Source organism: Molossus molossus, unplaced genomic scaffold (genome assembly GCF_014108415.1).
Source record: "Molossus molossus isolate mMolMol1 unplaced genomic scaffold, mMolMol1.p scaffold_m16_p_9, whole genome shotgun sequence".
In the NCBI taxonomy this organism is placed as follows: Eukaryota; Metazoa; Chordata; class Mammalia; order Chiroptera; family Molossidae; genus Molossus; species Molossus molossus.
In genome coordinates, this window is record NW_023425403.1 from 61,303,561 (window position 1) to 61,324,579 (window position 21,019).

Sequence of the window (21,019 nt, forward strand, 5' to 3'; positions counted from 1 at the left end):
AATATTAAAAAACCCAGTTAAGTGAAAAATGCCAAAGGAAACAATTATGAATACCATAGTTCTTATTTGTAGAGATAAATCATGTGTGTGTGTGTGTGTGTGTGTGTGTACAACACACAAATGTAAGTATGCAACACACACAAACTCCTGATTGTCTGTGTAGAGTAAATTTCTTGAAGGAGACATAAGGCGTCATGACTGAAGTTTGAAAGGATCTTGCTTTCCACATGTACCACTGTGGCATTCGGATTTCTGAAGCTGTGTGTATGTGTCACTTTTATAATAAAAATGAAATCAACAAGTATTATATTTTTAAAAATTCAAGGAGGTGCACTATTCATTACTTGTTGTGGTTTTGGTTTTCTTTTCAACATGTGGACTGCCCTGTAGTAGGAAAATGAAGTGGGGAAACCGTTTCATTCACTTCATGATGCTTGTGAATTTTTCTTTACCAGGATCGAATTCTCCTAAATCTTCAATAAGATGGAGAACAGGTGACTTCCTTCTAACCCATGTGTGCTCCACTCACTTCAGATCTGCTTTGCTTTTGCACAGCAGGGTTGAAAGGGCCGCTTTTAGGGGGAGCTGGCGAAACGAGCTATCACTTCAAAACAGTAAGCCGTTGTCTATGTACGTCTGGGAAAAGTGTCGACTTACCTTAATTGGGTTTCTTTTCCTGGAAAATAACTCTCAGTTAATTGCTCCACACCCACTAATCCTGCTTTGGACCCTGAGTGGCGGAGGCGAGTGATGAGAACCCTTCACCCACTCTGTCTGTCTTTCTGCCTCTCCTGATTGAAAAGCATCAGTAGCAGCAAATGTTAGTTTAGTTATTCAGAAACCTGACGTGAAAAACACTTTGGTGCGATATGCTTAGTAGACAATGGCCCGTGGGTTCTTTCAACAACAGAGGTGGAAGCCTTCACACTTTCCTAAGAAATGGAAAGTGATGAATTCTACTGAAAACATATCCTGTCCTGTTCCCACAGCCCAGGACACCCGTGGTGACCAGGAAGGGGAGGTGGGGTGCCTGGGGGGCACCAGGTGGTCCCAGGAAGCCTCAACACCTGAGTGTCTGCGAGCAAGCATCCCGAGGGCGCTGGGACACGCCTGGCGATGCTCAGAGGCAAGCGTCCAATGAAAAGAATGTTGCCATCAACCAGACAGGCCCCAGCGAAGCCGCCAAAGCGCCGTGTTAAACATCAGTCACCAACTGCTGTTTTATTCACACCAGATGCTACATCGAAAAGATAGTGTCCAAGGTTATTTTTAACAAGAGCAAGTGTTCTCTTTTTCGAGATTCTCAGAGTGAGAAACATGGGCCACAGGGAGCAGCTGTTTCCTTATCAGCAATCCCGGGTGGGGCAGGCCCCCGGGCCTCTCTGCGAGGTGGACCTGACCCACGAGAGTGTGAGGGCTGCAGACCACAGAGAAGAAAGAGGCGGGTGCCGGCGTGAGAGCTTTATTGCCTGGTTTCCTCACTTAGTTGTTCCAAAAGGTTGGTTTTAAAGATCCAGTGTGATTAAAAACCTAGGCTGGCGGGTTAGACGCAGTGCTGGTGGCTGCACCCTGACGGCACCGCTGCTGCAGGTTGCGATGGGAAACACACAGCGAGAAAGCAAAGTGCAGCCTGTGCCCGTGGGGGAGGGGCCTGGCCGGCGGGAAACAGGCTGGCAGTAGCCGAAATTCATGTCTAAGAGCTAGAAACAGACAGTGATGGAAAGTCCTGCAGATGGAGGAGGCCCTTCTGAGCAGAGCCGCTGTGGTTAGTCGAAGTGAGTGAGCAAATAGCGTTAGTTATGCAACAGAATAAAATACACCAATTGTCCAAGAGGCTATTTGCCACCATTGTATGCGGAGGTGTGAGGGTAGCAAATCCAGTGTGACCTCAATAATGCACTAGATTTGGGTCAGGATAGGAAAAAAAGGTTCTTGTAGGACAAAAAATGTATTTTATAAGCATGGTCAGTTAGGCATGGATTCTCAGCACGCTGAGTCGGTGAGCTGCGTGTGGACTCCCCTGGGGCACCCAGAGCTGGAAGGGGCTCCCTGGAAAGGAAAATGGCTTTACTTCTCCTCTGTGGACAGGCGGTGAAGCGCTTCGCCCAGTTGCTCCAGCTCCTCCTTGTGCTCCAGGTCCTGGTACAGGCCCTTGGGAACAGCATCCAGGCCGTGGAGCAGCCCGAACAGGCAGCCCGCGATGGTCCCTGTGGCGCCGCTCTCACCTGGGACGGAAACACAGGTGCTCAGGGATCCCAAGGGCCGAGTGGGAAGGGAGCATCACGGTGACTGGGCACGGACCAGGGCCTCCTTGCCAGGGCCTGTCACTCTGCTGGGCGGATGGCTCTGCAGCAGGCAGCACCGTGGCTTTCTCAGCCTCCTCCCCTCCCTCACGCCAAGCCCCCTCCCTCACGCCAAGCCCGTTTGGCTCTGGGCAGTGCTCCACGGGCTGTAGGCTGCTTTTGCTGTCCCCAGTTAAGGGGACAGGTAGTTCCCCTCCCTCCCTCCCCAAACACTCGGACAACACACAATGTGTGCAGATGCCTTTGTTGTCCTGGGGGCTGGGTACTCAGGGAGACCACCTCCCGTAGGGCATGTTCCTGAGAGCCCTCCCCTCCAGGCTCTCCAGGGTGACCAGAGTCCATGATAGTCCCCCTCGCAAGCTGTCTGCATCTCACGAAGACTCCTGCGTGCCCTCCCTCCCGCTCTCCGCGAAGGGAGCTGGGCTGTGTGGGTCCTTGAGCCTCTCTGAGGATCCCCCTGCTGTGCTGATTCCCATGCTTCTCTCCTGGGCTCCTCCTCCTCCAGCGGGACCCACCACACTCTCCAAGAAGCTCCCCTTGACCTCCAGGAAGCGCTAATAGTGCAACCATCTCAGCACCAGGAACAGCAGTCTGCTCTGACAATAGCCATTTTAATATTGATGGAATCCATGCCCACCAGGAGGTAACACACACAGGCATCCTGTCTACACTCGCAGGAGACGATGGGCACCAGGGAGTGAGGCCAGCCTACCCAGCCCTGTAGCCAAGATCACAGCTGCTCAGCAGCACGGTGGTGAACTCCTGGCCCCATGCATTAAACTTCCTCAACAGCCCTGTGAGTTGGGCCTTATCCTCTTCCTTCACAGAGAGGCAGGCCTGGCACTGGATTCGAACCCAGGACTGCAGGAGTCTAAACCTCTCTGTGACGGCAGAGTCTGCAGAGGTGACGGAGGAGATGGTGGTGACCACAGAGGTCAGAACCCTACATGGCCACACCAAGGAATCTGCGTGCTCTCCAAGCAGCGCCCACGAGGGGGAGGAGCCCTGCACTCCAGCCACGGAACACTACATTCTCTCCAGCTCCGACTGCAGGACCCCTGAGCCAGCACCGTGACCTGCCTGCAGCCTGTGAGACCGTGCACGAGCACGCTGGAGCCAGCACCCTGCCCAGAGAAGCACCCACATTCTGGGGTTCCCCCATGCCTGAAACTGGACATCCCGACAGAATGCTCGGTGACGAGAAGGGGGTGCTGGCCTCCTCGAAGTGCGAGGCCTTTGAAGAAGGAATCTCACCTCCGTGGAACATGGCCCGGTGGCAGAGCTCTTCCCAGTTGTCCCCGGCTCCTAAGAGAGCGTCGTAGGCGATCATGGGGGCATCGTGGCCCCGTCGTCCCCCTCGACCTTCCGAGCTCCACTTCTTGTAGGTCTGAAGGAAGAGCCGGGGGTCAGAGGGAGGGCCCAAAGCAGAGCCACGGCAGTTTGTCAGATCACGAGCTCCCCGGTCCACCCGTGGGCCGCTCATTCACGTGCTGCGCACCCACGAGTGCCACCGGGGCCAGGCAGTGCCCTGGGGCTGGGGATGGACAGCGAGCAGGAAAGGCCACTTCGCATGCTCCCCCACTGCAGCCGTCCGTGGACAGACATCCGCAGACGAGCAAGCACCCTGCGGACACGGCGGCGTCTCAGGAAGCCATGAAGTCTATGAGGAGAAATCGAGCTGGACGAAGGGACTGGAGTGCTGTAGGGGCTGTTATGACACCACATCTGGTCTGAGTAGGGCAAAGGGACGTCGAGGTCTTTCACGTCCCTTCCACATGCAGCTGCTCCCTCAGCCCCTCTGTACTGCTTGGGGCAGCCCCACTAGACCTGGGGCTCGGAAGGCAGTAGCCCAGTCGGCGTGGACCCCCATGGGCAGTGGGACCCGGAAAGCTCCTGGTCCCTTGATGCCAAGTCAGACACAACAAGGCTTACCTTGTCCCTGTCCTCTGCATCATAATGGTCCGGAAAGACAGCTTTACTTTTAGTGTCTTCATTAATTTTTCTCTCCTCCAGGTAAAACTGCCATTTAGCTTCAAAGTAGAACCAGTGCTCCTGGTACTCTAAATGCAGAGAACAGGGTGGCAGGTGGTGATGGCCATCAGCCGGGGTGTGGGGGTCGGGGGAGAGTGGGGCACAGAGCCAAGGGGCTGGCTCGGGAACGCAGTGGGCAGTGAGCGGGAGGGAACAGAAGACCGAGGGCAACGCTCTTTATCCAGCACGGGGACAGGGGACGGGAGGGGAACCTGGCACCTGGCCTTCGTGATTGCTGCAGGCATTCAGAAATGCTTATATGTGAAGCTACTTTGAAGCAACAGCCAGGAAGATGGAGGCAGGTGGGGTGGGAAGGAACCCGAGGAATTGCTTAGCTACCTTCTGAAACAAAGACAGTGGTGCCATCTTTTTAAGTGCATTCTTTAAAAAATTTGAACCTGTATATTTTTATTAATTCAACACTGTCTGCAAGGTAGGGAGAGGACAGTTTACGGTTCCTAATTACCAAAGGTGCTGAAGCGAGCTTTCTGAGATCATTTGGTGAGAGGACGTTGACTCAGAAACGAGTCAGCCACCGCCGCCGTGCTTGCTGGTGGAGGACAGGAGATGGACTCCGAGTCCTACAGCACCCAGGAGGCCACCAGGGCTTTGTGTCCCTCCACAGAGTGTGCTGGGTTAGCACACCTGTCCTCCTTGATAGCAGGAGGACCCTGGCTCCACTGGTCGCCCAGGATACCAGCTGAGGAGAATGGTTAAGTGGCCCGAGGCCTGAGGAGATCAACTGACTTAAGAGGAACCACAGATTCTGCTGTGTCTGCTTATGGCTGGGGAGCCAGGGAACGGAGCGGTGACCAGAGAGGGGCTAGGTGGTCACTGGCTACAGAGGGCAGCAGGAGGTGCCTGGTGTGGGTCCTAGAATGACATTCCAGGTTGCCGAGGGAATTCCAGGCCTTCAGAAACAGTGGCATGACTCTGTTTTACAAAACTAAAGGTGAGGCCCGTCGAAGGCCGATTTCAGTGAAATAAGATCAAAAGTGAAAGACGGAAGAAACAGGGTGGGGAGCGGAATGCACAGATCCTGTCATCCAGCAGAGACCTGTCATTCTGATGGAGCTCATGGTGGGTGTGGTGCAAACTCAGACACAGCCTCTTCCCAGGCCAATGGCCGGCCAGTTTTAGAAGAAGACCTTCGAGCACCAAAGCGAGGGACTAGCTTGCTGGTTGTCCTTACTGCCAATGCATGTCACAGGCGAAGCAGAGGCCCGAGAGGAATATTTCTGGGGGTGTTCTACAGAACATTATTTTTCCGGATGATTAGGTAGTTCATTTAAAAGGGATTAAGAAGTATGAGTAGGCATAACCAACGGACACAGACAAGAGTGAGGGGAAGGCGGTGAGAGGTGGGAGTGGGGCTGTCAGTGGGGGAAACAAGGGCCATCTGTAATACTTTAAACAATAAAGATAAATAAAAGAAAGAAATCCTCAATAAAGAATTGATTGAAAAAATAAGGAGTATGAACGGGGAAGAAAAAAGAAGTGCAAAGGAGTAGTTACAAAATAGTCACGAGGATGTAAAGTACAGCGCAGGGAATATAGTCGATCATATTGTAGTAAGTGTATGGTGCCAGGTGGGCACTAGACTCATGGGGGGAAGTTACGTCATAAGTTATACAAATGTCTGACCACTGCGCTGGCACAGCTGACACCCATGTGAATAATCGTGACTGTCAGCTGTAATTGACAAAAAGACTAAAAAATAATAAAAATAAAATGAGAAAGGGGTTCTGCCATAGAGGTTCATAAAAGTCTGGATTGAACAAATTTAAAATTAAACAGACTAAAGTCTCAAAATTATCTGACCAATGACTCTCCTCTTCGTTTTTGTTCATGGAACATCTTTGACTGTTCTTCTGAAAACACTGGGGAATGATTCTGGGGGAACATTTGTTAATATAATATGAATAATGCTGTAACCGTGCAGTCGCAAACACCAATGTTATTTACCTGTCTCTTCTTTCAGATGGGTTAAGGCAACACTACTTGGGTGGGGGTGGGGGTGACTAATCCAATGACCACAGACCGACTCCCCAGGGCTGGAGAGAACCCAGGATAACAGAGACTTAAGCCAAATGAAAATCAACAGTGTGGTGCTGCCGCCTGTGTACTATAACTAAGTTTATAGAGGGATGGCTACTTAGGGACGCTTAAGTTTGGGTGAACACGGAGGTTTCTCATTTCTCATTGGAATAGGGACCTTGTAGAGAAATGTTTCCCAGCACTAGGTTCAGGCAGATATAAAAGCAAAAATCTCCTTTCAATGTTGTTCTAGCCCTGGCTGGTTAGAGCCAGGCTTGCAGACCGAAGGGTCACAGGTTCGATTCCTGGTCAAGGGCATATACCTGGGTTGCAGGTTCAATCCCTTGCCCCTGTCAGGTCGTGTGGGAGGCAACCGACTGATGTTTCTGTCACATCAATGTCTCTTTCTCTCTCTCTCCCTTCTTCCCTTCCACTCTCTCTAAAAATCAGTGGAAAAATATCCTCAGGTGAGGATTAACCTAAAAAAAAAAAAGTTGTTCTAGAAGCTTCCCATGTGGTATTCTAGAATATAGTCCCTGCAGCTTGGAAGATGACAGTAAAGTTATTTTTTGGTTTTGTGTTTCAAGACTTCAGCCTCAGGTTATTCTGAAAAATCCACAGCCCTGCTCCTACATTCAAACCCCTCATCTCCCTCTCCTCCAGGACAAATTGGATAATTTATTCTAGAAGTTCTCCTCCCAGTTTGAGAATATCAAAGGCCCGTGACCCCCTGTGGCTCAGCTGCCTGAGGAGAACACTATGAATTGCCTAGTCCTGTGCCTGCTCTCCCTCCGGATCCCCATGGGAAAGAGGTGCAGGCCCAGAGGAGCTCGGAGGCCCCTCCAGCGCCCATGATACCCCAGGACCTGTGCTGGGTTGGCTGCTTTTGGCTGAGTTGACCTCACTCATGGCCAAAAAGAGTATGAACCATTTGATGACAGGTTTTGAGTCAACGGTGACAGATGGAGCCTCTTGGGAATTAATGTCATCAGTGGGCACAAACCTCTGGCCTTCGTGTGGAGGACATAAGGCTCTTGGGTTAGGCACAGCTGTCCATCAGGTCCCTAGAACAGTGTCAGTGTCCCTCATTCCTTTGAGAAATGGGCTACTTAAGGACAATTTGTAAAATTAAATCTAAGTACAATAAATCCTCACTTAACATCTTCAATAGGTTCTGTGACTTTAAGCAAAATGCTGTATAAGGAAACCAATTTTACCATAGGCTCATTGATACACACAAGAATTAAGTTCCTCATCAATGTTTTAACAAAATGACAGCAAATGAAACACACAATTCAAGGACCTACTGTATGCACCCCACTCTTCCTGCCACCACTGTGGGTCTCTGTGCACACCTGGGGCCCTCCTGAGCAGGTGTGACCCTCTGGCCAGGCAACACTTGAGGCCGTTTTTGTGAGGTCCACCTGTTCACACGGACCCTACGGGGATGCTCTTGGGTTCACTGTGGGGCAAGTGGACCTTGACCTTTTTGGGAGCCGAGTCTATCCAAATTTGCTCTGAGTGTGAATTGAGACTTAACTCTTTCTGGGTGCCAGTGGAGTAGGACAGGAAAGGAGGCCAGGCTCACCTGCCAGGTGCCGGATGGTCTTCTTACAATATTCTTCAGCCAGTGGGATTGTCTTCATCATGTCTCTCCCCCACTGTTCCAGTGGCTTTCCTTGTACGGCGTAGGATGCAAACAGGGCTGTGCACAGGGACCCGAGGAAGCCTGGAGGGGAAGGGGGAGAGGGCAATGGTGGTACCTGGGCCACACCTCTGCTCTGGGATGCTGGATGAGTGTTTACTGATGCAGGACCATGTGCAGTTGCTTCATGCATTTTGACATTTTGTTTCCTCTCTGCACAGAGGTACAGTACTCGTCTTGCAAGGCTGTTGTGGGGACAGATGATTCTAACCACAGACGAGTGCTTGCCAGGTCTGGCTCATGTAACGGCCACCCCAAGACTATGCGCCTCGGAGAAAGGGCACTGCCATCTCGCTGAGACACTCTTGGCTCTGTGGCTGCTCCTGGAGGTATTAGTTAAGGATCATTTCAATTCAGGATAAGCGTCTAGTTCTCAAACCCAGGGTTCAGTTGCTGTCCTGACCACCCACCATTGCCCCACCCCCTCTCACGGAGTGCTTCCGCTCCAGAGTCTAGGATAATGCACGCTGTAATAAAAATTATGACACTTGCTGTCAAAAATGGTTCAAAAACTGAAAAGGAGAGTGGACTTAAAATGCACATCCTGGTGTTCATTGTATACAATTAAACCCTTAAAACATCTCAGTCACCATCCTAGAAAGATATAAATGACTTAGCTATTAAACATGGCAAATCACATTTCTTTAATAAGAGTGGGTAACATATTAGCCAATGTTTTAGAGGTTTAAATTCTCAGCCCAGATTTTTGTATTCATCATATTGTTTCCAAATGCTCAACATTTTCATGTGTGAAGGTTTTTTTTATCTTCACCCGAAAACATTTTTTTTTCCATTTATCTTCAGATAGAGTGGGAGTGAGAGAGGTGGGAAGAAAGAGAGAGAAACATCGATGTGAGAGACACATCGATCAATTGCCACCTACATGATCCCAACCAGGGCCGGAGACAAACTGCTACTGAGGCACATGCCCTTAGCAGGAACCGAACCCGGGACTCTTTGGTCCGCTGGCTGATGCTCTAACCATTGAGCAAAACCGGCCAAGGTATGTGAAGGTTTTTTTTTTTGTTTAATTTACTTCTAGTTTAATCGGCTAGTTAGCAGATGTCTAACATTAACTCTTTTTCAACTATCCAAAATGTTGTCAACTGGTTGAATTATATACCTTTCTGCCTATAATTTAAAGATCTAATGAACTTATTTGTGGAAGTTACGGTTTAGCATTTGGTGAACTCATCAGCGTATTTTGCCGTATCCACTCATTGGGGTTTACATTGCCGACTACGGTTCACATCTACGAAAGAGTACTTTCCGAGAAGACACAGGGTAGCCCCTAAAGGCGACCTTGAGAGAGAACAGTCACCAGCCAGCAGCTGGCAGCCCCTGGACCTCTGGGTGGGTGGGGCTGGGGCACGTCACCAGCACTGCCATGACTGAGTGCCTATCACAGGTACAAGAGTTTCAAGTCATTCTTCTTCTTCTCCTCCTCCTCCTCCTCCTCCTCCTCCTCCTCCTCCTCCTCCTCTGTCTTCTTCTTAACATTAAGGGCTGATTGCCTTCCTAAATAGCATCTCACAGTCAGGCTCTGGGGCCACCCCATCTGCCCTCCCTCTGTGTGATGGACATGTGGTGGGGGATCCCCGGATGCAGCTGGCCCCACTGTGCACACCATGAGGTGAGCGTGTACTGAGAGGTTTGATTATTCTACTGACTTTATCCCCACATACACAATAAGTGGGAAGGCTTCCTGTCACCATAATCATCCCAGTTACAGGTGTGGAAGTGGAGGCACAGGTCATTAAGTGACTTGGTCTAACTTCCGTAGCCAATGAGCTGTGGCCCCAGGGCAGCTCATGGCAGAAAAGGACACCTGATCACAAGGCTGGCTTCTGTCTTGACAACATCACATAAATGCTAGCTCCCATGACTTCACCCCAGACCTCAGCTTTGTTTGGATGACTGGTGCTTTTCTAACCTCTTCAAAACCACCACACATGTTGCCAGTCCCATTTTTAGGTTGAAAACAGAATGTAAGCAGAACTGAAGATTAAAAAACCCAAATCTGCCAACAAACAGCAAACCAAACAATGGATCTGATCACATAAGTTTCCAGTCTAGTCCTTTGGGCAGAGAATCACAACAGGCACCTGTTCCGCCGCCAGCGTTACCTGTGGGGTGGTTGTGTGTCATCCGGCCGCACTCAATGCTGACTTCAATAAGGGTCTCCAGCCGCTCCGGCTTCCAGTACCTCATGCCAATGCACATCGCTTTGGTGGCGGCTCCGAACCCCGAACCTGCACGGAACGTGAAACACCTCATTTTAGACTTTTGCTCCAATAATTCCACTTCTGGCAATCTGGCTTTCATGAGTAATCTGAAAAAAAGTGTAAACATTTATGTAATAACATGTTTATCATAGTATCATTTAAATGAGTGAAAATAGGCAAATCATCCAAAAGCCTGACAAAGAAAAGAGATTAAATAAATTGCAAAGCATCCGTATGTTGGAGTGTTATTTAGTCATTAAACACAGAATTTTGGATGGCATGGGGAAATGCTCATAATATGCTTCTACTGGGAAAAATGTAGAAGACAGAATTGTATACACAGTATGCTTTCAATCACATATATTTTTCTCTTTTTAAAAACAGTTTCAGTGAGTTATAATTGACACATAGTCAACTGCATATGTTTATTTATTTGTTTCTTCTTCCTTTTATTGATTTTACAAAGAAAGATAGAAACATCAATGAGAGAGAACATCGACTGGCCTCCTCCTGCATGCCCCCCCACTGGGGATTAGGCCCACAACCTGGGCATGTGTCCTGACCAGAAATCGAACAGGTAACTTCTTGGTGCATGGGCCAACGCTCAACCACTGAGCCACACTGGCTGGACTCAACTGCATATGGTTAAAGTATGCAAGTTGATAAGTTTTGACACATGCTATACCCATGAAACCAGGACCTAAAGATAGTGAACATATCCACCACCCCAAAAACTTTTCCCATACCCTTCCTGCCATCTCTACCAACCACTGATCTGGCATTACAAATTAGTTTGCATTTTCTAGAAATTTATATAAGTGGAATCATACAGAATGTACTCTCTTTTTCCTGACTTCTTTCACTCAGCATAACTATTTTGAGATACGCCATGGTTCTGTTATTGATAGCTGACTCCCTTTTTTGCTGAATAGTACTCCACTGTATGGATGTACCACAACTGATTTATCCATTTACCTGCTGATGAACATTTTGGTTGTTTATAGTTCAGGGCTATTACAAATAAGATGCTGTGAACATTCATAACCAAATCTTTGTGTGGGCATATGCTTTCTTTTCTCCTGAGTAATTACCTCAGAGTGGAACATCATGCTCATATGATGGATGAATGTTTAACTTTTTAGAAATTGCCAAACAGGTTTCCAAAATGGATGTACCATTCTACATCCCACCAGCAGCTCCTCCACATTCTTGGCCACACTTGCTATGGTCGATCTTTCTAATTTCAGCCATTCTCTTAGTTATGTAGTGGTATCTCACTGTGGTTTTAATTTGCACATTTGTAATGACTAATGATGTTGAGCATGTTTTCATGCCTTTATTTGCCTTCATATCTCTTCTTTGGTGAAGAGTTTATTTAAATAGTTCTCCCATTTTTGTATTGGATTGCTTGTTTTCTTATTATTTTTAAGAGTTCTTTATATACTCTGGATTCAAATCCTTTATCAGACATATGCTTTGCAAATATTTTCTCCCAACATATGGCTTGCCTTTTCATTCTTTTAACAGTCTTCTGGAGAGCAGAAGAACAAATTTGGGAAGTATTCGTCCTCTTCAATTTCCTGGAAGAGTTATGTATATTTGCTCTATATATATTTCCTTTTTTAGCTGTCTGGTACAATTTCTTATTGAAGCTATCTGGATCTGGATCTTTCTTTGTAATTTCTTTCATAGATATAATGTTATTTAGGTGATCTATTTACTCTTGAGTGCCCTTTGGTAGTTTGTATCATTCAAGGAATTTTTCCATTTCATCTAGGTTGTTAAATTTATTGGCATAAAACTCTTAATAATATTCCTTTTCCCCCTTTTAATAAAAGGAAAAAGATTTATGCAATCTGAATTATGTCCCTCTTAATTTCTGTAGAATCTATAGTGATGTCACTTCTTTCATTGTTAAGACTAGTAATTTTGTGTCTTCTTTTTTTCTGATCATCTGCCTAGAGGATTAGCAATTTCTTATCTTAACAAATCAGCTTTTGGTTTTATTGAGTTTCTCTATTGTTTGTTTATGTCATTGATTTTCACCCTAATCTTCATTATTTCCTCTCTTCTGTTTTCTTTGCTCTTCTTTTTGTAGTTTCTTAAGGTGAAAATGGAAGATATTGGTTTGAGACCTCAATATTAAAATCTCTGCCCATAATTATGGATTTGTCTATTTTCCCATGCAGCTCTTTCAGTTTTTGCTTTATGTATTTTGAAGGGCTGTTATTAGATACATAAGCATTTAGGTTGGTTATGTCTTCCTGATGAATGGATGCATTTGTCGTTACAAAGTTACCTTCTTTTTCCCTGGCAATATTCTTTGCTCCCAAATTTACTTTAAGTGTTATTAATAGAGTCACTCCAGCTTTCCTTTGATTATGTTACATGGTATATCTTTTTCCATCTAACCTATTTGTGTCTTTATATTTAAAGTGCACTTCTTATAAGCATCACATAGTTGGGATTTGCTTCTTTATCCACTCTATACCTCTGTCTTTTCTTTGGGGTCTTTAGACCATTTATACTTGGTGTAATTAGTGATGTGGTCAGGTTTAAGTCTATCATCTTGTTAATTAATTTCAATTTTTTCTATCTGTTATATGTACCCTTTTCTCTTTTTCAGCAATCTTTGGTATTAAATATTATTAAGCAAGAAGATTTAGCTACCAATCTCAGTAAAAGACTCCCACTGTGTGGAGGATGGCAAAGACTGTGACAGTGCCACCACCAGAAGGGGGAGTCTACAGACCTACGACCACTGTGCCTTCTACAGGTTCAGAGTCACCAAGGAGGACTCAACACATGGGCATGGGTTAGAACAAGGCTTCCCTCCCAGAAAGGAGAAGACACACAGCAAGATCCGAGTTGGTAGTACGCTCTGATCTCCCAGGCCTGGTGGGTCTCTCCTGAAGACAAGGCAGGGGGGTGGACTGCATGCACCCTCGTGCTGCAGGTGGAGACCTCATTCTCGCCCCACAGGGCAGATGTACTGGTGGGGCAGTTTGTGTGCCATAGGATGCTCATGCTTAAGTAGTACAGGAAATTCACTGTGAACCCCAAGCAGGGGAAGGCTTCTCTTATTGAGGAGAAGAATCTGGGGTTGAGTGGCAGCTCTACATGTAGTCTCCACAGAGGGAAATGTTCCAGGTCAGGGGCACTGACTGGGCAAGCCACGGGATGGGCACAGGTCTCACGATGGCTGCTTCCCCAGCAAATATTGTTAAAATGATTCAGTGTCACTTCTTTTGTTGGCTTTCTAGCTGTAACTATTTTGTTATTTTAGTGGTTGTTTTGAGCTCATAGTACAGATCTTCAGCCTAGTACAATCTGCCTTCATGCCTCCTGTAAGAACCTTATAATTGTACATCTCCCTCTCTCCCCTCCCAGGCTTTGTGCTATTGTCATACACTTGCTTACACGTAATTTATAAACCTTTCCGTACTCCATTATTATTTGTTAAAGTCGATTCTCTTTTAAAGACATTTAAATAATCTTACGTATTTACCCACGTACTTACTATTTCCACCAGTCTCCATGCCTTTGTATAGATCCCTATTTCCACGGCTGATTTTTCCCTTCCGCCTGAGTGACTTCCCTTAGCATTACGGGCAGTGTGACTCTGCCGGTGATGCATTCTTCAGCCTTTGCTCACCTGAAAATGTTATTGGGTCTTGTCTCTGAAAGATAGTTTGTTCTGGGTGTAGGATTCTAGATGGAAGTTTTTCCTTTCCACATAACGACGTTGCTGGGCTATCTCCTCTCTTAGGTTGCTTCTGACAAGAAATCCGCTGTTGTCCTTACCTTGACTGTACAGGACGTGGGCTTTTCTCTTGAACGTTAGTTTTGAGCAATTTGACTGCTCTGTGCCTTGGCGTGGTTTTCTCCATTTTTGTTTTTGCTCAAACTTTATTGAGTTTTTTTGGATCTGTGAACTTACAGTTTTCATAAAATTTGGAAATATTTGGCCCCTGTTTCTTCAAATCTTTTTCATTGGTTCTCTTTCTCTCTGTGAAGAATTCCAGCTACAGATATGTTGGTTTGCTTTAAGTTGTCCCATGGCTCACGAGCCTTCTTTTTGTATTTTTGAATTCTTTTTCCTCTGTGTGTCCCATTTTGGATAGTTTCTTCAAACTCACTAACCTTTTCTTCTGAAATGTCTAAACTGTTCATCTCAGCCAATGTATTTTTAAACTCAGACATTGTAGTGTTTCTCTCTAGGAATGTAATCTAGGTCTTTTTTTATATCTCCAGGTTTCTACCTAACTTTTTGAAAGTATAGAGTGCATACTATTTTATATCCTCGTCTGACAGACCTAACATCTGTCAGGTTTCACCAACTTTGATTTATTGATTTTTGTCCTTATTATTGGCTTTATTTGATTGGATGCCATTCTTTAGTATAAACCCAGAGGGGGCGGGTCCATTCTTTAGTATAAACCCAGAGGAGGCAAGTCCAGAACCATAAGAGCCGAGCCGTGGAGGCAGACTGTGGCTACCTAAATCCGTCATCCATAAACACATGAAATCTTTGTGGAGACAGACATTTATGCAGGTGGTGTATGTTTTCCTTGATGTTTTGGGAAAAAAAAAAATTACCAACTCAAAGGGAAAGCAGTGGAAAATATTTCTTAAACCAGGGATCGTGACAAAACTGCCGGAGAAGCTGGCATCCCCTAAATCAACGGCCATGCTGCACGCGGGCGCTCCAAGCAGCACACTGCCCTACAAACCCTGGCAAACCCCTCTCAACGCACTCAAAACTGCCAGGCGGCCGGCTAGCGGGAAGACCGGCGGGCTAGCGATGGGCTAGCGATGGGCTAGCGATGGGCTAGCGATGGGCTAGCGATGGGCTAGCGATGGGCTAGCGCCCGAGCGGTTCTCTAGCACAGGCTTTGGGGGAGAAGCGAGCCTTCCCTCACCCTTCTCGTTGAAAGGTGTGTGCCAGGCAAGGAGGTAGTTGTCCGGCTTCAGTTTCGAGCAGCCTTCGATGGTTGAGGGGTCTGCTCGGCGTTCAGGAAGCTTCTCGAGCACTTCCACGTAGCGCCTCACCATCTCCCGGTACAGGTCGTCCAGGCACCAGTAGTCTGGGGAAGGAAGGGGGAGGCAGGGTGAGAGCCCGCGGAAGCACGTCTGCTCCATAAACCCGGCACAACAGCCACCACGGAAGGGACAGCAAGCGTTCCGTTTCCCAGGCGGTGGGAGAGGAGGACCATCTTAGGGACCCATCTCACACAGCCCGGCTACCCAGAGAAATTCAACATGCAGACAAATCATTCGCTTAGATTTCACCCAGGTTTCAGACATTATAATTTGCTGTTGTGCTTACTGTTCTAACTGCACACGAGAATCTAGGCACTCATAGGCTGCTAACCGTTCTGTCCATGTGAGGACTAACTGGACTGAAATCTGCCTGTTCCCTGGGGTTTCAAGGACCCACATCGGAGGCCCAGGGAGGGAGTTTCTCCCCATCTTCTGTTTCCTTCTTCTCAAAGCTGATGACACAGCCAGTGCCTCCCAGGAGGTGTCCTACCCGGTACCCCGCTGTGTGAAGGTGTCTCAAGTCCCTAGAAGATCACAGGGCACAAGGACAGAGGGGCCAGCGCACACTGACCGCCTGCCGTCTGCCCATCAGGACACCTTAGATGATCTTATGCAATCCTCCCACGACATTGTCAGGCTCTTATTTGTCATACGGTTGATTTTCCAGATAAGGTGCAGGAGGTTATATGACTTGCCCAAGGCCAGGGCTGGTAAATACATTTTGATTGCAAAGCCTGAGTATTTCTGCTACTAAACTAATCCACAACATGGTAGGTAGAGGCCACACACCCTCCAAAATTGCTTGGTCACCTGGGCGAGCCAGACCGGGACGGTGGAGGACTGCTACGCCAGGCAGGGCATGCCAGCAGGTGTGGGGTGTCCTTGCCTATGTACGTGGCCCTATAGGTCCCAACAAACGGATCTGTGCTAAAATTGCATGCCAGGCATGTGGGCTGACATCAGGATTCCCTGTGTTTGGGGGCCTGTGGGGGAGGGAGGAGAGATCACCTCTCGGCCAACCTGGACTCAGAGCAGGCAGGGAGGCCCCTTTGGCGTGAAAACCCGCTGACCTTCTGTGGCCTGACCAGAGCCTTCATGAGGGCATCCAGAGCTGGGGTCCCAACACAAGGAGAGGGGTGAGAAAAATCAGAAGTGCACTTGGCAAAACGCTCCCTGCTCCAGGACGGAAGCCTCAGTCCTGGCAGTGGATATAGCAGGTGGCACCCTCATATCCCAGAGGTGTGACCCTTTGGAGGTGGACCAGTGAAAGGGCGGCTCTAAGTCCTTTTGTGCCATTCTCTGACCTCTAACAGCAAGGGGCGTCCAAGGCCCAGCCACTGCTCCCGTCCTCTGCATGCCCCAGTTCTGAGTAGGGGACAGGGAGGATACCGCCAGGTCTTGGCTGTGGAGGAGTGAGCTCTGCTGGTCTCGTGGAGGGTGTTCCAGGGGCAACGCTGCTGGAATCAAACTGACCTCCCCCCCGGGAGGTGTGAGCCGCTGGCACCTGTCCAGGCTCTGTTGCCAGCACGGTCAGTTACAAACGGCCTTTCGTGATGAACTCAATCCAGGGTGAATAAGCCTGGCCCTCCCAGAGTCCCCGAAAATAATTCCTTTTATTCTGGAATCATATCATTTTTTAAAGGAAAAACACTCCTTAAAAACACAGTGGCATCTTAAAGCCTTGTGCTGGTTTCAGGTTAAAATTTAAAGTAGAAACAGATTTTTCAAAGCTGCAGAACCTCGGACCCTCTCGCCTGAATTTCTCTATTTCGTGAAACACGATTACTCAACTAATTTCTTCTCTATCTTTCCCACCCAGTCTCCTAAAAGACCAACCAGCTTATAATATCCCCTGTAAGGCTCCCAACTAATCTCATAATAAAGAAAAGTCACAATACCAATATAAGTTACTTTGTAAGAAAAATGTCAACTTTTCAAAAATGTTGTCACCAGGGAGACATTGTTGGAGAAAGAGAAATAAGGAGCCGAGTTTGGACAGGCCTTGTCTGCTCATACTTGGATCAGGCCCCAGGCTCCCCTGCCAAGTCATGGACACACGGGTGGCACTTGCTGCTGTCCTCAGTGGGCTAGTAAACCCCCTCCCCCAGTGCCTTTCCTGCAGCAACAGTGACAGGGCTACTTTGCTTGGCCACGACAGTAGGAGCTGCTGACCCTTAGATGCCTAAGGCACTGTAGAAAGACCAATGTTAACTATATCGCCATGAGCCAACTTCCCGTATAACTTATGCTGTCCCATTTAATCCTCACATAACCCTATGAAGAAGGTATTATTATCCTGAGGTAAAGCTCAGAGAGGGAAGGTGGTTTTCTGGACAGTAAGTGGTAACGAACTAGGAGTGTCATGCTCCAGAGACCCTTAAAGGAAGCGCTCCAACCTTGGGTGATGGGCACAGGACCACGCACACAAGGGCCTTTGGTAAATGCGTGTCAAGTGGGCTCTTTGCTCATAAACTCTGTACTCTGGATTACCCATCCACCTTGTAGGGTATTAGCTGCTTACCGTATCTGCTTTCATTTAACACTGCCCTTTTCAGAGACACACCCAAAAGTAGGGCACCACACAGGCTGCACCTGACCGTCCTCGTCATGCTCACTCTATAGCAGAACAGTGGTTCACCAGACCACACAGCTACATGGTTTATGGGGGTAAGGTACTTATTAGTGAAACTTACTTAAATCTGCCAAGATGTAGTTCCACTTTGTGAAACTCTGCCTCTCTTTGGAAAACTTGTTGAAAAACCACTGTTCAGTGGGATCCTTGAAATATTTGCATGTCCAGTACCCTCAGGTGGTTAGGACAGTGCTTAACAATATAGGTGTTGGAGCCAGGTTGCTTGGGTTCCATCCCTGAACGGATGCTCACTCTGCTGTGTAGAATGGTGCCTGTTACCTAACCTGTCTGTGTATCAGTTAGTTCTCTTATCCATAAAACTGTGGTAATGAAGTCAACCTCTGGGTGATGTGGAGGTTAGATGATGGATGATTCGTGAAGATTGAACAATGCCTGGCATGTAACTAGTTAGCTCAGAGACCCCTTCTCCAGGCTACAATTTGTTATTTAAAGAAAGAAAAAATGAACTGTTTGAAAACTAAACATAAATGAGATTTCAACTTAGATTTTTTTTTTTTATCCTCACCCGAGGACATTTTTGCATCTATCTTCAGACAGAGCAGGAGGGAGAGAAGGGGCGGGGGGAGAGAGAGAAACATTGATACGAGAGAGTCAATCGACTGGCTGCCACCCACACAATTTCAACTGGGGCTGGGGACAAACTGCAACCGAAGCATATGCCCTTAGTGGAACCAAAACCAGAATTCTCTGGTCTGTGGGCTGATGCTCTAACCGCTGAGCCAAACTGGCCAGGGCTCAACTTAGATTTTTATCAATTGAAAAATATGCTTGCTTGAGGTTTTGGAGGAGTATGGTTCCAGGTGGCAGACTTCTTGGGTTTTCTCTCATGCCCCACAGAGTCAGAAGGTGCTGCCATGTATAGCAATTACATACTACCACAATGGGTGGCTGTGATCATGTGGAGGGAACTCATCTTCCTCCTTAAAAACAATGCATCCTCTTCAATGCATACATTTCACGTTGAGGGTAAATTAGGTCCCATTTCTGCTAAGAGGACTTGACTCCGTCTAATCTCAGAGAGCGAGTTACGGTCAGAGGTGCCCTGACCTGTGCTGTCCCAGGGGTAACCACACAGGACAGAGACATGTTGTCCATTCTGCCATTCACAAAAACTCACTAAAGTGCTAATGGAGATGGGGGCAAACAGGGAGGACATGTGGGGTGTGGACTGTGTGCACACGGCATCAACCAGACACAAATGAAGGGAGCAAAGTGTAAGTGTAAGAACCAGCTGTCTGCTGCTGAAACCAGCCATGGTTTTGTTTTGAAAGCCATGCTCCCCAGCAGGTTCAAAGCCGGTGGGCATGACTGCTTCGGGCTGCTGGGACATTATTTAGTACTGTTGAACACAAAGTCCATGAGAATCTTCCTGAACGCAGACGGGAACCATTTGGATTCCACAGCTGTGTAGACTCAGAAAGACACTTCACCGTTTTCAGCATGCGGTGACACTTTATCTTATCTATGGTGCTTTAGCTCTGTCCCAAGCTATTTAGGAACCGGTCACAAAGTAGACCACATTCTTGAACAGTGACCACAGAACTAAACTGAGTGTGCTCACAGCAGACACATGGAATGGTGAGGTGAGCTCATAAGTGAGATTTCATTGAATTAACAGTCGCTCTCAGAGTTTAATTTTGCAGCAACCTGCTAATAACACAGGATTTTAAAGAGCAAATGACTTGTAGGAAAAGTGTGCGACGTAGTTATACATGTGTTTCTCTGAACTTCATGTAAAAACTTGTTGGTCCTAAAATCAACCTGCTATTTAAAGAATATTTCAAGAAACTTTGTCTCTCCATTCCCCCAAATTCAACCAATTTTATAGCATTTTCTTAGGACATATTTATGTATAAGTAACTATCCAAGCTAAATCATATTTCAGTAGCTGGTGTTTTAACCTTAATTCATTTGAATTTAGAAGCAATCCCCTGACAACATTATCTTAATTTGTACACGTTTCAAAACAGGCTTATTACTTTATATTCTTTTGAAATAAATCCAGATGAAGGCTTAATGTCTGCAGTGAAAAGTTGAGCCCTCTCCCAAAACAGCCCCAAAGTGAGATTTAATTTAACTTAACTCCAGAGACAGAGGGCTCAGCGTAGCAAGCATTGTACAGACAAGAGAAAAGTCACTGTTTAAGAAACTGACTCTGCAGATAAGCCGAGTGAAATAATGTTGTCATCCAGAAAGACTACATGAGAAACATGATCTGTGGCACGTCTGATTTCCTGAGGGACACTGGTGTCTATTAAATTGCCACTTTTAGCAGCGGCATCGGGCGACACCACGGCCGAAAGGCCGCATCGCCTTCAAAGCTCCAGCGCTTTCTGCAAGAGCTCGGTCCCGGGACACGCTGAGGGGCAGCGGCCGAGCCTTACCTGTGGTGAGGGCCCTGGCCGTCGTCATGTGCATGATGGTGTTGTCACTCACAGGCCACTTCTCCGGTGAGAGCACGAGGTGGTCCAGTCCCCCGAGGGTTTGCAGCCCCTCCTGACTCTTCGTGCCTGAAGCACCGTTCTCCCTGCGGCCGTTTCTGTAACCGAGAGCATCCCCGACACTCCCCAGCAGCATCCCAGCCTGAAATCTCTCCATTGCGCAGGCGGCTCCTCTGCCCGCCCAGCTGCCCAGCACGTCCAGTCTTTGTTGCTTTGTGGCAGTGGCAGCCTTAGTCCACCCTGCTGACCTCTGTTCTGGTCATTGTGTTGCTCCTCAAATAGCCAGGCACTACTTTTCTGTCTGCAGGTGGCACCAATGAGAGAACCTTTCTGGCCCCGCAGCTCACAGCGCTTCTGAAGAGCCACGTGGAAGTGTCAGCTTCCTTCCCGTCTGGACAGACACTGCTCTGCGACAGGGGAGCATCCAGGACAACTGCAGACGCTCTCTCACAGAGCAACGACTTTTAAGCAGTGCATCTTTGCACAGCATTCTTGAAGAAATGCACTTATTTCTAAAGCTTTAAGGTGTAATTTACACACCATGAAATTCACCCATGTTCAGGGCACAGTGGGATGAGCTT

At 47.6% G+C, this 21,019-nt stretch overlaps 1 protein-coding gene across 1 annotated transcript; it reads right to left on the minus strand.

Annotated features, from left to right (window-relative positions):
- Positions 1 to 2,067: 2,067 nt before the first annotated feature.
- ADPRHL1 (ADP-ribosylhydrolase like 1) lies at positions 2,068 to 20,595 on the minus strand. Its single transcript, XM_036250436.1, has 7 exons — positions 20,382 to 20,595; positions 15,224 to 15,388; positions 10,203 to 10,328; positions 7,960 to 8,100; positions 4,236 to 4,363; positions 3,558 to 3,690; positions 2,068 to 2,225 (listed from the first exon to the last, which is right to left on the minus strand). Exons 1-7 carry the CDS (start codon positions 20,593 to 20,595, stop codon positions 2,068 to 2,070), a joined length of 1,065 nt encoding a protein of 354 aa, XP_036106329.1.
- Between the last annotated feature and the right edge of the window lie 424 nt (positions 20,596 to 21,019).